Genomic DNA, 17,913 nt, shown 5'->3' on the forward strand with positions numbered 1-17,913 from the left:
ATCAATAACTAATAACCAATAACCAATAACCAATAGTTAATAACCAATACCAATAATTAATAATCAATTACCAATAACTAATAACCAAAATAACCAATACCCAAAAAAACAAATAATCAATAATCAATAATCAATAATCAATGATCAATGATCAATGATCAATAATCAATAATTAGTAATCAATAATTAGTAATCAATAATTAGTAATCAATAATTAGTAATCAATAATCAATAATTAATAGTCAATAATTAGTAATTTTCATCATGAATATGACTAAAAATTTTCAACATATAATCAATCATTTTAAAATATTTTCTATTTGTAAACTAACTTTATTTTTTTTTTTTTACAATAGTTGGACTGAAAAAGATGTACCAGTTCCATTATATAAATTAGATCATCAAAAACTTTTAGAAAAATATGGTTATGGTAATAAAATTTACAAAATTCTTCAAAAGAAAGATAAATAAATATAAAAACTATATAATAGAAATTTTTTTAAAAGCAACACCAACAACCAACATAATAATATAATATGACCAAATCAATTTAAAAACCTAAATAAAATCCTCTATCTAAAATTTGTTTTATAATCGAATCAAATAGAAAAAAAAATATTTTGCAACAATGTTGCAGTGTATTATTTATTTATTTTTTCTTAGTATGTAAAATAAAAAAAAACAGTTAACATTTGTTTTTCAAAAGACTCAATTCGAGAGATTTGTTTATATTTTATTTAGAATATTGAACATTGTTTTCAAAGGTTCTTTCATAAAAAAAAAAACCCAATTGCAAATTCTTTTTTTTTTTTTTTTTTTTTTTAGAATTCAGATATTTCAATAACATCAATTTTATATTACACGTCAGCCATACATGATTTTTTTTTTTTTTTAAACAAAAACAAATATTAATAAATCAAAGTTTTATTTAATTAGTAATATTTGTTACTATAATTTTTATTTTTTTTTATTTTTTTTTATTTTTTTATTTTTATTTTTTTGATTAAAACTGAATAAATAACCGCAAATTGCAATTAAAAGATCTCAAAAAAAAAAAAAAAAAATATAAAAAATAAAAACTTTCGGTTTTTTTGTAAAAAATAATATATTTTAAATTAAAAATTTTAACTACTTTTCAAAGATTTAGCCATAGACTACGGAAATAGAAATGTTCCAGTAGAAGGCGAAATAGAAATTAATTTTATTTTATTTTTTATTTTATTTTTTTATTTTTTCTTTATTTTTTATAAAAAAAAAATGATATAAATAGAAAAAAAATTTATATAATTCTTGGGCATTATTATTATTACACATTATAACTACATTAAATTGTGTATTTAATTTTTTTTTATTTTTTTTTTTATTTTTTTTTCACCCCTAATAACCCCCACCGCACTAATAATAAATTTTTATTTTTTGTTTTTGTTTTTTAATTTTATTTTCATTATTAAATAAATAATTAATTAATTACACACACACAAGTTCAGAATGGAAAAAATTAATAAAGTTATTAAAGGTACTAATAAAAGTTACAGTGATGACATGTTTGTAGATGGATTCGATTGCTTTGAATTGTTCCAACAAAGACATGGTTACACATATGACGATTTAATTATGTTACCTGGACACATTAATTTTTCAGCCGACGATGTTCCACTTCAAACCAACCTCACAAAAAATATTAAATTAAATGCTCCTTTAGTTAGTTCTCCAATGGATACTGTCACAGAACATCTCATGGCAATCAATATGGCTTTATTGGGTGGTATTGGTATTATTCATTACAATAACAGTATCGAAGAGCAAGTTATAGAAGTTAAAAAAGTTAAAAGATTCAAGAATGGTTTCATTACTGATCCAATCGTTTTATCTCCACACCACAAGGTCTCTGATGTTGATCAAATCAAAGCTAAATATGGTTTTTCTGGTATTCCAATCACTGATACTGGTAGAATTGGTGGTAAACTTGTTGGTATCGTTACTAGTCGTGATACTGATTTCATTAAGGATCGTTCAACTGTTCTCAGTGAAGTTATGACAACCGATCTTGTTATTGGTCAACAAAACTGTTCACTCGAAGAAGCAAATACCATTATGAGAACCAGTAAGAAAGGAAAGTTACCAATTGTCAACGAAAATGGTGAGCTTGTTGCTTTAGCTTCTCGTGATGATCTTTTAAAGAACAGAGATTTCCCATTGGCAACCAAAGATCACGAAAATAAGAAACTTTTAGTCGGTGCTGCACTTGGAACAAGAGAAACCGATAAGCAACGTTTATCTGCTCTCGCTGAGGCTGGTGTCGATTGTGTTATCCTCGATTCATCACAAGGTGATTCCATTTATCAACATGAAATGATTAAATTCATTAAAAGAAATTATCCAAAGGTCGATGTTATCGGTGGTAATGTAGTAACCACCAGCCAATGTGAACATTTAATTCAAGCTGGTGTCGATGGTCTCAGAGTTGGTATGGGTGTAGGTTCTATTTGCACCACTCAAGAAGTTATGGCATGCGGTCGTCCACAAGCTACTGCTGTTTTCAAATGTGCCCTCTATTCCAGCCAATACAATGTACCAATTATTGCTGATGGTGGTATTCGTTCCATTGGTCACATCATTAAAGGTCTTTCATTAGGTGCTTCATCCGTTATGATGGGTAGTATGTTAGCCGGCACTGAAGAAGCTCCAGGTGAATACTTTTATAAAGATGGTATGCGTTTAAAGAAATACCGTGGTATGGGCTCACTTGAAGCCATGGTTAAAGGTGGTGACCAAAGATACTTTAGCGAAGGTGATAAAATTAAAGTTGCTCAAGGTGTCAGTGGTAGTGTTGTAGATAAAGGTTCAGTTAAAAAATTCGTTCCATATCTTGTTCAAGGTATTAAACATGGTCTTCAAGATCTTGGTTGTAATTCATTATCCAATCTTCGTGAAAGTGTTTATGGCGGTAAAGTTAGATTCGAAGTTAGAACTGCTGCCGCTCAAGTCGAAGGTTCTGTACATAGTTTATTCTCATATGAAAAACATTTTATTTAAATTAAATTAAATTTTAAAAAAACCCAATCAATAAAATTGTAAATATATATAAATATATACATGGATATATAAAATATATTAATATTAAAATACTCGTTTATTTTTAAAAATATTTATTTGTGATATATTTTAAAAATTAAATTTATTCTTTTATATAATTTCTTTTAAATAATATAATTAATTTTATAAATAACCTTATAAAACAATGTTATATATATATATCATCTATCGAAAATTTATACCGGATCATTATTTGAGATGAAATAATTAAAGAGACAATATAAGACAAACCCACATACACACCACACCACACATAAAAACACACTACAACAAAACACACTAAACACACATACCACAAAACAATTAAATATCTTTTTGGTGGAAGATACGAAAATAAACAATTTTTATTTTAAGATATAATGAAATCAATATTAAATTAAAAAAGAAAATGCGAAAAAAAAAATGGGTAAAAATAAACTGAAACCAAAATGATTTAGGTGTAATTCCTAAATCAAAATTTTAGATATCTTGTATTATAATTATTATTTTTATTACTATTCATATATTCATTTTATTCATATTATCTTATTACTATTTCATTACTATTTTGTTAATAAACAGTACCATTTATATGGTTTTTATTTCATAATTGATATATTTGGTTTAAGTGTAACCAAAATCAAAAATATTTATTTTTTTTTATTTTTTTTTTAAAAAAATATTTTTTTAAAATTATTTTTTAAAAAAATTTTTTTTTTAATTTTTATAATTTTTTTAATTTTTTTTTTTTTTTTTATTTTTTTTATAAATTTTTTTTATTTTTTTTCTCTTTATCTCTCAAATTGTATGAGAAAAAGTTAATAAACAATAACAGCATTAGCAATTTAATACGATTGTTTAGTGTTTGTTGTTACCCTTTTTTTTTTTTTTTTTTTTTATAAAAAAAACTAAAAAAAAGAAACTTTAGGGTCTAAAATTATACCATAGAAAAAAAAAAAACCAAATAAATAGTTGGAAACATATTTTTCTACTCCTCAAATAATCACCCAAATCAAAATAGTTAAAGAGTATAGTATATCATGTTATAGTTCATTTATAGTTTCAGTAATATAGCATAATACAGCAATTTAAATAGTTTTTTTTAATAATATTCAACTTGTGCACATCATACATTAACCATTATAGATATTTATAATTATTAGCATAATAAAGAAATAAATGTAATCAAATAACAATAAAAAAAAAAAATAATAAAAAATAATAAAAAATAATAAAATAAAAGAAAAAAAAAAAAAAAAAAAAAAAACCCCCCCCTTTTTTTTTTTTTTTTTTGATTTATTATCTCCATTTTTTTTTTTTTCTTGCTCATAATTTTAAAAATTAAAATTAATATTAAATATTAATTTTTAATCCCTAATAACATCAATAAAATAACTATATAATAATAGCTAAATAAAATAATTAGTTTTAAAAAAGATATATGACATATAAATTATATAATATTAATGCTCTTTTTAAATTTTATAATATAGAATTTTTTTATAGAAATAGTTAATAGGGTTTTTTTAATAATAAATTAATATACAAAAAAAAGGTACAAATCTTATATATAGGTTTTAGAATACTTTTAGCACTTTACAAATATATTTATATAGTTTTTTTATAGTTATTGTAGATAGAAATTTGTAGATAATAATAAAACAACTATATATATAAACAATTTATAATATATTATAAATTTTAAAAGTTTAAAATGGAAAATGATCAACCAAAACCTTTAGATGAAAATTCAAGAAAAAGATCATTAAGTGATGTTGGTATCAATATAAATACAAATAAAGAGACCCCGAAAAGAGCATTTCGAATTTATTGGGCAAATGATAATCACATGTATTGGACTTTATTATTGGATTCAACAAACACAGGTATGTTTTATATTTATAAATAACAAAAAAATATCAATTTAGCTAATTTTTATAATTTTTTTATTTATAATTTAATTTTCAGTTGGTGATGTAAGTGAGGGTCTAAAAGATAAAGTGCCTTCGAGTGGAGTTCAATGCTATTTATATAAAAGAACCAAAGCAAATTTTGGACGTTGGAAAGATAGAAGACTTTCAAACGAGGATTATGTTTGGGATATTGTAGACCGTAGAAGAAAAAATCATAAATCAGATCCAATTTTTGTATTAAAGAGAAAAAAATCAACATTTTCAATTTCACAGAAAAAATCACCCCAAATAGAATCAGATACATCACCACTTTCAAGTTCAGGCGAAATTTTAAATCCTAATAATAATACATATGGCCATCATCGTAGTACAAGTGGTGGTAATCCTTATATATCACAACCACCTTCAATCCCACCTCCACCACCACCACCTCGTGATTATTTGAATAACATTAATAATAATAATAATAATAATAATAGCAATAATAATATCAACAATAATAACAATAATAATAATAATACCAATAATACCTTAAATAGTAATAATCTTTTAAATAATAATAGTTTTATTTCTCCAATGTCATCATCATTAGTTTCGTTATCATTATCATCTTCATCATCATCACATTCACCATTATCATCATCTATTCCATCCACACCAAATAATATAACACCAATTAATACATCACCAGTTATTCCCCAAAGAAATAGTAGATCATTGAAAAGTACTATGGAAATGGAGCCACCTCCAACTCATTTAGCTACCACTACTACAACAACCACTACAACCACTACAATAACCACAGATTCATCGCCAAATAAATCAGGTAGACCATTATCTGGTTCATTTGTTCCAGGTTCAATAGCAAATGGCTCTAGATCAAGTAATCCAGATTTAATAGGGTTTAAACCAGTTTCAAATAGTCACCCAGTGGAACAACAGTCTGAACAACAAAAATCACCATCAGCAGAAACAGCTACACAAAATCAACACCCATCGCAACAACCAATCCAAGTTTCACCCTTATTACCTTCACTCCAACAACCTCAATCAACTCAGCAACATCCACAACAATATGCACAACAACACCAACAACAACAACAACAACAATATTCACAACAACCACAAATTTATCACCCAGCCACACAGCAACAACCACCTCAACCACCAACTACTAATAAGCCTTTAAGTGGTAGTACAGGAATGAGCAGATCTTCAAGTCCAAGTCCGTTTGCCAAAAAGAATAATGGCAGTCTCTTAGAAAGAAAAAATAGACTTTCAGTCCAGCCCAAAGATATCATGCGTTTAATGAGATTTTACTTTGGAGATTCATTAGATGGCACATTTTTTACAATTGCAGTCCAAAACGATACCAACGCAAAAGACGTTTGTTTGTCGGTAGAGCAAAAATTACTTTTACCAAGCCACACAACATTTGTATCATTAGTTTTACCATTCCAACCAAATGGATCAAAAATTGAAAGGGTTTTAGGTGATGAAGAAATTATTATTGAAGTTAAAGATACTTGGGAGGATCCATCTCAAACATTTTTTCAAGTTACTCATAAACAACAGGCAATTAGCAACAAAAGACTTTCTAGACAAATCCCACAAATTGAACCCAATGTTATTCCCAGTGAATGGAGAAGAAGTACTGATGCAGTCACTCTTAGAGCATCCAGCGATGATATGTGGAAAAGAAAATCGATACCTATTTTCTTACAAGTTACAGGTCCACCCAATAGCTCAGGAGGTCATTCACCACAAAGACATCTACCAAACTCACCACATAACATGAGCAGTTCACCACATAATAATCCACCACCATTCCACTCACATCAACACCCATTAGATCACCAACATCAATTAGTAGACGACGAAAGCAGTGACGACGAATCAGATTTTGATGTTTCTACCCTTCGTGGTTGGGTTCATTGGATTCCAAGTGCAGATTTAGAATATATAAAGAGAATTGGTTCAGGTACATACTCTAAAGTTTATAAAGGAAAATATAGGGAAAAATTTGTAGCAATTAAAACTATGCGTGGTTCAAACATGACTACCGAACAAATTGAATCATTTAAAAAAGAGTGCGATATTCTTAGTACTATTCAATCACCATTCCTCATTTCTTTCTATGGTAGTTGTATCGAAGAAAATCAATTAAGCATGGTTGTAGAGTATTGCAGCAAAGGTACACTCCACAAAGTTTTAAATAACAATTTATTGGACTTTGATTGGGATAAATGGTTCAAATGGATGATCGAAGTCGTAGAGGGTGTCAAGTATCTTCATAACATGAATCCACCAATGGTTCATCGTGACTTAAAGACATTAAATATTTTAATTTCATCAGATTGGTCCGCTAAACTTTGTGATTTTGGTCTCACTCGTACAATGACAATGACAAATGTTAGTACTCTTGGTATGCTTCGTGGCACAATGGCTTACACTGCCCCAGAAATTTATGATGGTCTCTTATTTAATACTAAATCAGATGTCTATTCTTTGGCTGTTATTATGTGGGAAGCTGTTCAACGTTGTATTACTGGCACCTATTTAAGACCATTCCACGAACACCCAATCTCTATGGATATTCAAATTATTATTCTAACCTCCAAGAATAAAGTTAGACCCAAGATTAATGAATTTTGCCCAGAAGAATTAAAGACTCTTATTACCAGGTGTTGGGATGAAAATCCAGATAAAAGACCAAATTGCGAAGAAATTTTAGATACCTTATTAAGATTTAAAGCAGCTCATGAAGAAAATAGGGATACTTGGGAATCAATAAGAACCAAGACATCAAAACAAACAATTAAAGCAATTAGCAGTGGTAATATTCAATCATCATCATCATCATCATCATTATCATCAACAACAACTTCTTCATCAAATTGTAACAATAATCTTAACAATAATATTAATAATAATACTAACATTAGTAATACTAATGGTAGTAATATCATCAATAATACCAATAATAATATTAATAATAATAATAATAATTTTAGTAACAATATTAACAATAATATTAATAGCAATAATAATCAATTATTAGATAGTCCAATTTTATCTCCACTAAATAATAATAATGTTCAAACTATTAGCAGTGTAAAATCAGATAGCGCTATTAGTAGTATAGTAAATGTACCAGCCGTACTTGGTAGAGAGAGAAAAAATTCAATTACAATTGCTGAAACAATAGTTAAAACAATACAAGCTCCTGATGGTTCCGCTCTTGTAACTGAAGTTTTTGATTTTGAAGTCCCTCAATCGCCACCCTTAGAACCTGTTTCAAATAATATTATTATAAAGCCATTAGATATTATAGAAACAAATATAGATAAATCTTTTATAGAAATTAATAGTAATTTAAATAGTTTAAAAATTCAAGATAATAATGTCAATAATAATTTAGGGTCCGAAAATAAATTTATTGATGGTGAAAATAATAACAATAATAATAGTAATAATAATAATAATCAAATCATTAGTGAAAACACCAATGAAGATATTAAATCAAATAATTGTATTAATAATTGTATCAATACAGAACCAAATGATAATAATAATTCAAATTGTATAAAATCGATAGATCCAATCATTTTAAAATGTGAGGATGATTAAAAATAAAATTTTTTTAAATAAATTTAAAATATTTTAAAAAAACAAAAATAACTATTGTAAATGTAAAAAAAAAAAAAGTTTATAATCTGTTATCTTTTATTATTTTTTTAATAATTTTTTTAAGGAGTTTGCTTTTTTTTCTTTTTTTAATTGCTTTTTTTCTTCAAACTCTTTTGGAGGTAAAATTACTTTGGATTTTTTGTTTGGATTTTCTTTAACTGGTTTTACAAAAAGTTTTTTAGTTTTGATTTGTTTCGATAGATCGGCAACACCAGCCAAGCTTCTAGAGCTAACAGTGATAATTGGTAAAATTGAATGGTGATAGTTTTTAAGTTCATCGGTTGTAATTTGAATTCTTTTTGCAAGATTGATTTGAAGGACCAAGTCAGCTTTTGTTAACACTATATGGGTTTTGATTTTCTTTTTATCTAATTCCAATAATAAAGTTCTATCGCTATCCTTCAAACCATGACGTGCATCAACTAAAATGTATACACATTTTAGTGTTTTACGAGTGGTTAAATATTCATGGGTAATGTTCTCCCATGATTCTAATTTTACATCTTTAGCAAAAGCAAAACCATAGCCTGGTAAATCGACTAAGTATAATGTTGATCCTATTTCATACCAATTGATGGATTGGGTAAAACCAGGTTTATCTGATGTTTTTGCCATGCCCCTTTGAGTGAGTGCATTAATTAAACTTGATTTCCCAACATTACTTCTTCCAATGAATGCTACCTCTGGTAAAGTTTCTGGTAAAAATGAATGTAGTGATTTGGCTGAACCAATTAGTTTCATCTTTGAGTCGAAAAATCTTTCAATTCCTTTCTTTACCTCTTTTTTAACACTTTCTAATTTGGTAGTACCTCTTTTTTGTTTATATATTCTGTGAATACCAAGTCTTTTCTCTTTAATTGTTTCTAATAGTTTGGCATCATATTCTAGTTTTTCAAATTTCTTATTTTTAGATGATGCCTCTGCTGCTGCAGCTTGTGCAGTTGCTGATAGGTTTGATCTTGTGGTATTTTTAGTTGGTCCATTATCTTTCGTCTTTTGTAATCTTAAATGCCAATCTGCTCTTGTGGACTCTTTAAGTCTCTTTGATGATTTTTCACCAACAATTAAATTTAATTTTTTTATATCTTCATTCTTTTTGGCATATGATAAATTTGATTTGGGAAGCTGTTTAATATCTGTTTTTTTAATTAATTCTTCTCTTGCTTTTGATTTTGTTTTTATAATTTGTTGTTTTCTTTTTTTTTCCTCTTGTTTTTTGCTTGCATAAAAACTATTTATATAATTATACTGATTAAGGTTATTATTAAATATATTGGTTGTGGATATTAGTTTAGGCCTTATTGTGTTTGATTTGTTTAAAAGATTTATTGATTTTAATAATTGATTCATATTTATTAATTTTAAAAAACTAAAAAAATATTAAAAAAAAATAAAAAATAATAATTTTAGTCGTTTTTTTTTAAAAAAAAAAATTTAAAATTATAAATTTAAATAAAAAAAAAATTAAATAAATTATTGTTAAATCAATTAAACTATTATTCATTTTTATTTAAACAGTTTATAAATTTAAACAAATATTATTTAATTATAAAAGAAAGGTAATATGAAATAATAAATTTTTTTTTATTTATTTTTTGATTAATGATTTTAAATAATTTGCATTATTTTCTCCATGTTCATCAACAAAATAGTTAAACAATCCATTTGATTTTAATAAATTTGAAGGTGTGTCAAACTCTACAACTTTTCCTTTTTCCAAAACCAAAATTCTATCAGAGTTCCTGTGTTTTAAAAAAAAATAATTAATAATTGTTCATAGTGATCTTACTATTTGAATAATACAAACATTATAGAGGATAAACGATGGGCAATTGTTATTACAGTTATATCTTTGAACTTTTCATTGATACATCTTTGAACAATTTCTGAATTATGGCTATCAATTGATGAGGTTGATTCATCTAAAATTAATATCTTGGTATGTCTTATTAGTGCTCTACCCAAACAAATGAGTTGCTTTTGGCCAACACTAAAGTTATCACCATTTTCCAAACATATGGAGTCCAAACCACCTTCTGTTTTTTTAATGTATTCTGCTAATTGAACATCCTCCAAAACCTTCCATAATGTAGAGTCATCCCATTGGCCAAATGGATCTAAATTCTCTCTAAGGGTTCCATTAAATAATACTGGGTCTTGTGAAATAATTGAAATATTTTCACGTAAATCTTTTAAACCTATTTCTGATATATTAACATTATCTATAATAATTTTACCTTCGGCTAGCTCGACTAATCTAAATATGGCAGTTGTGCAACTTGTTTTGCCAGAACCTGTACGACCACAAATAGCAACTTTTTCTTTACCTTTAATTTCGAAAGATATTTGATTTAATACTTTTGGTAAACCTGGACGATAACATAATGAAACTTTATCAAATTTAATTACCCCATTCTCTGGCCAATTTGCTGGTGGTCTATTGTTTTCTATAATTGCTGGTGCTTCTGAAGGTACGTTCATATATTCTACAATACGCTCAAGGGAATTCATTCTAGTTTCTGTATCGGCACTTGTAATAGTTGCTTTATTTAATGAGTTTGATAAACTAAGAGCATAGCTTAAAGATAAACCAATACTTGGAATGTCTATTGTTGATCTATTAAGTGAAATAAAAAGACAACAAAAGAAAGTGATGATGTTTACCAATAGGTCCAAACGCAAACTTAGCCACTGGTTAACTGATTGGAGTGTAAGGTAGCAGTTATTATTACTATCTAAAAGGATTTGATTCTTGACAATACTTTCATGTTCTTTTTTAAAAGCACGTAATACAACAACACCATTTAAGCTTTCTGAAAAATGTGAAAATATAGGTGAACGTGATATTGATTCTAATCTTTGAAGCTCTCTTGAGGTGAAACGGAAATAATATTGAACTAGGTAAAAAATAATGCTGATTGGGACTAATGGTACTAAAAGCATTGGTGTAACAATTGAAATTACCACCAAAGTTGCAATGACTGATGTGATAAAGTAATAAACGTGATTTATACTACCGGCTAATGTATAGTCAACAGTATCGGTATCTTTTGTTAGTCTATTTAAAATACGTCCAATTGGGGTTGTATCAAAGAATGCCATTGTTGACCTAATTAATGAGTTGAAAAGCTTGATATGGATAATACGAGCAGCACGAACGGAATATTCATATAAAACATAATAACGAGCAGTTGAAACTATCATTGAAACTACACCGATTGCTAAAAATATAACTAAAAATTGAACTCCACTAAGGTTTATAGAGCCTTCTTGTTCATATTGCATAGAGGACCAAAAACTTAGCCACCAAGTTGAAAAGGTGGCTATAGCCATATCCAGAGTAGCCACAAAGAATACGGTAAAGAATAAAAACTTTCCACCAACAGTAAAATAGTAAACATAATGTTTAAGTGCAACTGAACCTTCTGATCTTTCTTCTTTAGCAACTAATGTACCATCCCCATTCTCTTTTATATCTTTTTTATTGACCTCTTTGTTTGCAGTGGTATCTTTGGTTTCCTCATAGAGCTGTTCTTGTTGGTCATGTGCAAATTGAATAGTCTTCATCAATTTAATAAACTCGGATTTTTCATATGTCTCTGATGTTGTATCCATATTCTGATATTTATTTGATAATAAACTATATGGGCCATTATCTTGAACTTCGCCATCTTTCATTACGAGTACCTGGGTTGAATGAGAAATATAATTTAATTGGTTGGTTGCAAAAATAACAACCTTGCTTTTGAGTGCACCTTTTATACATTTGTAAAATATATGACGACTTGTTTGGACATCAACTGCTGAAAGCACATCATCTAAAACATATATATCTCTATCTGAATAGATTGCTCTAGCTAAGGAAACTCTTTGTTTTTGACCACCTGATAAATTTATACCACGCTCACCAATTTCGACCAAATCTCCATTTGGAAATGTTTCGATGTCTGGGACCAATGCACAAATATCTAAAATGGATTCGTACTTCTCTTTTTCATATGGTAAACCAAACAAAATGTTATCACGAAGAGTTGCATTCATTATCCATGCTTGTTGTGAAGAGTAAGCAATTGACCCATTTACCTTAACTATTGATAAACTTGATTTAATAAGTGACATTTCGCCTAGAATAGCTTGGAGTAGAGATGATTTACCACTGCCTACACTTCCAATAATCATAGCTAAACAACCATTACCTGTGACCTCGATATTTATATTTGAAAGAGTAAAAGAGCTGGTGGCCAAATTTGGTGAAGACAATGAATCTAATTTAATAAGACCCTGGGATACCTCCTCCTCTATTTCAACAGTTTCTTCTTTTTCTTTTTTTAAATCCCAAGAGAATGAGGAGTTTCTAATCACAACACCATATGGACTATTTGGATTATTTTCACTTATGATATGGCTAGTATCAATCTCTGGCATTAATAGAAACTCGGTAACACGGTCGATTGATATTTTAAATTGAATATAAAGCGACATTACATATGCCAAGAAGGTAAATGGAACTCTAAAGATATTTAAATAGGCTATAGCAGGAAATATTTTTTCGGCAGGTAAATCTTTATGAACAGCATAATAAATACAGAATACGGCAATATTGACAATAATAGGAATGGCACTAGTCGAAGCAATTAGTCTATTACGGTAACGAACAAAGTCTAGGAGGAACTTAATCTCACCTTCTCTTTCTTTGATTGCCTTTTGTGCAAAGCTATCTTCCCAACAATAGTACTTGATAACCTTGATAGCTTGAAATATTTCATTTGTAACTTTTGCACGTCTGTCTGTATATTTGATTAGCTCCCTTCTGATTTCTGCAATTGTATTACCACCCATTTGGTTAAATGGATAAGTTAATATCATGATGCCCAAAGCAACGAAACTAACCCAACCAATGTAGACATACAGTAACCCAATAGACACTATAAGTAAAGGTAAACTAAAAATGGCGGTATTGACCAAACTAAATATATCCAATAATCTTTGTGCATCGTTGCTCATTAAATTTACAATTTCCCCATTGCTCTTTTTTCCTCTTGAGGAATTTGATAACCTTAATGATTTTTTGTAGATAAATAAACAAAGAATTGATTTTAACTATTTTATATAAAGTGCATATGATAAAAACATTAGTAGAAAATATTTAAAAAAATAAATTATTAATTATTAAAAATAAATGATTTAATAAAAAAAAAACCTCTTTTGCTATTTAATCATTTTTAAATTATAATTATTATTTTGTTAAATATATTTTACTAAATATTAATTATTTTATGTAGAAAAATAACCGTTAAAAAAGTAAAAATTGAAATGTTATTTACACAATAAAGTAAAAACTTACTCTCTCTCCGGTCCTTGATGATATCATATTGGATTGACAATTGCATATGGAACCAACCATTAAACAGGCAAACATAATAATTGGGTAATATATATAACCATAGTTATTACTGCCATCTGATGATATTGATGATGATGATGATGATCTTATTTCAATAATATTTTGTATTATCTTCCCAAGAATTACTGGTGATATAAATTGAGTGATGGTGGAAATTGCATAATGGATCCAACTTAGTGCGAAATAACCCCCAAATGATCTAAACAAGGCTCTATAAAAAGATGGATTAGCTTGTTTTAACTCTTTGCTCCAGTGCTTCTCCATAACCCTTGTTAGATACTCTGATTTATCATAACTTGCTAAATCTGGCAAGTCCTCAATTTGTAAAATGTTTTTATAGCAATATATTATAATCCTATTTGCCCAATGAAAAGTTAATCTAGATAAAAAATTTGAATTTTCCTCAAACGATTTTTTGTCTTTAAAACCATTATTTAAATTTAAATATTTATTGTCCTCCATTATTAATTTTTATTATAAACAAATTGTTTTTAATTAGTAATAAAGGTTGGATAAATATGTTATAAATTTTATAAAAACTATAAAAAAACTAAAAAAATAAATGAAAATTTTTTTTTTTTTTTTTTTCTTATGTTTGTCTTTTTTTTATAAATTAAATAAAAAAAATAAATTTAAAAAATAATTTTTTTTTTTTGTTTTTTTCTCAGTTTTTTTTTGGACGATTTTATTCCAAAAATGATTTATAAAAAAGACGGTTGTGCCACATAAAAGAAACCTAGGTTATTTTTTATAAAAAAAAAAAGAAATAATTTTACGGGTCCCGTTATTAAATTTAATTATTAATTTACTAATATTATTAAATATTGTGATTAAAAATTATCCTTATCATTTATCGTTTTTGGATCATCTGGAAGGTTTTTATAATTTTAAGAAAAAATGATTATTGTTAATATTGTTCGGAATGAAAAAAAAAAAAAACGAAAGATTGTAAAAAAAAAACAATAATTTGACCTTTTGTATTGGTTGAGGTTTTTATAAATTAAAATATTATTAGAAGTGATTTTTTTTTTTATTTAGTTTTTATATTTCTAAATTTTATTCTTAAATTGTTTGTTAACTTCACTTTCCGAAAAATTGGCAACTAATATTATGGTGCTATTTTTCACTTGTGTTTATGCTTATATTAGCACCTCTTTATTTCGTGCATCGCCATTAATCTAAAAATATAAAAAAATATAATAATAATTAATTTACAATAGAAACTAAAAAAATGATCTTTTTTTTAAAAATTTTTTATTTTTTATAGATTTTTTTTATTTTTTTATTTTTTATATTAATATTTTGAAAATGATGATCCTAAATTTAACCAAAGTTGATACCTTGGGCTAATGGGAGTGAATCTGAATAGTTAATAGTACAGGTACTTCTTCTCATGTATTGTTTCCATGAATCTGAACCTGATTCACGACCACCACCGGTTTCTTTTTCACCACCGAAAGCACCACCAATTTCAGCACCTGAGGTACCAACATTAACGTTGACAATACCACAATCTGAACCAGTTGGGCCTAACCATTTGAAGACGTTGTTATGGGTGTTGGTGAAAATTGAGGATGAAAGACCTTGTGGGACTTCGTTGTTCCAAGCCATGGCATCATCAATGTTTTTGAATTTCATAACATAGAGAATTGGAACGAATAATTCGGTTTTAACGATTGGAGCATCGTGGTTGATTTCAACGATGGTTGGTTCAACAAAGTTACCACCTTCGATGACATTGATTTTGTTACCACCTTGGATGATTTTACCACCTTGTTTCTTGATTTCTTCAAGACCTTCGAGGTATTCCTTGACGGCACCTTGGGTGTGGAGTGGACCAACTAAAACACCTTCTTCTAATGGGTTACCAATTTTAACTGATTGGTAGGCTTTCTTTAAACGATCGACAACGGCATCATAGTGTTTTTCGTGGATGAATAAACGACGACAGGTAGTACAACGTTGACCACAGGTACCAACTGAGGCAAAGAGAACGGCACGAACAGCAAGATCAATGTTGGCATCTTCAGCAACGATAACGGCATTGTTACCACCTAATTCGAGGATGGTTCTACCAAAGTAACCATGGACAACTGATGAGATACGACGACCGACTTCAGTTGAACCAGTGAATGAAATTAAACCGAAACGTTTATCTTGGATCATTTGTTCACCAACAGTACGACCTGGACCAATGATGGTGCTGCAAATAGCTGGATCAACATCGTTAGCAGTTAAAACATCAGCAATAATTTTGGTGATTGCAAGGGTGATAAGTGAGGTAGTTGAAGCACCTTTCCATAATTGAACATTACCACAGATCATTGAAATGGCAGCATTCCAACCAAGGACGGCACATGGGAAATTGAAGGCAGTGATGATACCGACTAAACCTAATGGATTCCAACATTCTAATAAAACGTGACCTGGACGTTCTGATGGGATAACTTGACCGTTGATGGTTCTTGATAAACCGGTGGCATAATCGCAGACATCAATAAATTCTTGAACTTCACCTTTGGCTTCAATAAAAATTTTACCCATTTCTAATGAAATTAATTTGGATAATGGAACTAATTTATCTCTGATGGCGTTACCAATTAATCTAACAATTTCACCTCTTCTTGGAGCTGGGGTCTAAAAATTTTAAAAAAATTAATATTAATATTTAATTCGAATTTTTATTTTTTTCTTTTTTGATCACTTACTAAAGCCCATTTGTCTTTGGCAGCTAACATAGCTTGGACACATTCTTCATATTCTTCTGGAGTGGCCTAATAGATATTTATGAAAAAAAAATACACATATTAATTTTCATTTTTCTTTTATATTAAATTATTTTCATATGAAATTTTATATTAAATTTCTTTTTTTTTTTTTTTTTTTTTAAATTTTTTATTTTTAAAGAAAAAACATTTAATGATAAACAAATAAACAAATCATAATACTTACACCTCTGACAGTGGCAATAACTTTACCAGTGGTTGGGTTGTGGCATTTAATGAGATCACCTTTACCGCCCCATTTACCATTGAAAACACCAGCATTTTCTTCTTTGAGACCAAGCTCAGCAAGGAATGGATATTCTGAAAAAGTAGTCATGTTTTTTTTTTTTTATAAAAATATATATTTAAATAAAATATAAGATTTTATATATATTCGAAACAAAGAAAAATATAAATGAAAAAGAAATTTAAAAAAAAAAAAAATATATGGGGAAAAATAAAATTTTAAAAAAAAAAAATAAAAAAAATTTAAAAAAAATAAAAAAAAAATTAAAAAAATGAAATTTTTATTTTTTTTAATTATTGAAATAAATTTTATTGAAATCACTAAAAAATATTTTTTTTTTTTTTTTATTTTTTTTTTTTTTTTTTATTTATTTTAATTTATTTTTTTTTTTATTTATTTTATTATTTTTACACTTTCAAAATCTAAAAAACTAAAAAAAAATAAAAACAAATAGTTAATTAAGTTATAATTACCAAAAAATAAAAAGAAAAAGAAAAAAAAAGAAAAAGAAAAAGAAAAAAAAAACCCCCATTACTAATCAAAAAAAAAAAATAAAAAAAATTTATTTATTTTACTTATAATATATATATATTAAATAGATTATCAAATATATTACAATTTAAAATTGTATTTAAACATATCTTTAAAAAAATGATATGATGTAAAAAATTATAAAATAAAAAACAAAATTAAATAATAAATTAAAATTAAAAATAAAAACTAAAAAAAAAAAAAATAAAAAAAATTTTATTTTTTCGTTTTTTTTTTTTTTTTTTTTTTTTTTTTTTTTATATTTTATAATATTCGGTTGTATATTTG

At 27.1% G+C, this 17,913-nt stretch overlaps 4 protein-coding genes across 4 annotated transcripts; 2 read left to right on the plus strand and 2 right to left on the minus strand.

The window, feature by feature from the left end:
- Positions 1-1,488: 1,488 nt before the first annotated feature.
- DICPUDRAFT_94457 (IMP dehydrogenase) lies at positions 1,489-3,127 on the plus strand (the record flags this gene model as incomplete). Its single annotated transcript, XM_003287596.1, has 1 exon — positions 1,489-3,127. The coding sequence occupies one exon, from the start codon at positions 1,489-1,491 to the stop codon at positions 3,034-3,036; it is 1,548 nt and encodes a 515-aa protein (XP_003287644.1). The 3' UTR covers positions 3,037-3,127.
- Positions 3,128-4,786: 1,659 nt separating this feature from the next.
- On the plus strand, positions 4,787-8,618 carry DICPUDRAFT_32789 (uncharacterized protein; the record flags this gene model as incomplete). The annotated part of the gene is made up of 2 exons (XM_003287597.1): positions 4,787-4,961; positions 5,044-8,618. Coding segments are annotated over 2 exons (3,750 nt in total), but the record flags the coding sequence as incomplete, so codon positions are not given.
- Positions 8,619-8,717: 99 nt separating this feature from the next.
- On the minus strand, positions 8,718-14,544 carry ABCC16 (uncharacterized protein; the record flags this gene model as incomplete). Its single annotated transcript, XM_003287612.1, has 3 exons — positions 8,718-9,909; positions 10,468-13,778; positions 14,023-14,544. The coding sequence occupies 3 exons, from the start codon at positions 14,542-14,544 to the stop codon at positions 8,718-8,720; spliced, it is 5,025 nt and encodes a 1,674-aa protein (XP_003287660.1).
- Positions 14,545-15,405: 861 nt separating this feature from the next.
- Positions 15,406-17,184, minus strand: DICPUDRAFT_151785 (uncharacterized protein; the record flags this gene model as incomplete). The annotated part of the gene is made up of 3 exons (XM_003287613.1): positions 15,406-16,719; positions 16,791-16,856; positions 17,035-17,184. The coding sequence occupies 3 exons, from the start codon at positions 17,182-17,184 to the stop codon at positions 15,406-15,408; spliced, it is 1,530 nt and encodes a 509-aa protein (XP_003287661.1).
- Between the last annotated feature and the right edge of the window lie 729 nt (positions 17,185-17,913).

Source organism: Dictyostelium purpureum, assembly GCF_000190715.1.
Source record: "Dictyostelium purpureum unplaced genomic scaffold DICPUscaffold_106, whole genome shotgun sequence".
NCBI classification, from domain to species: Eukaryota; Evosea; class Eumycetozoa; order Dictyosteliales; family Dictyosteliaceae; genus Dictyostelium; species Dictyostelium purpureum.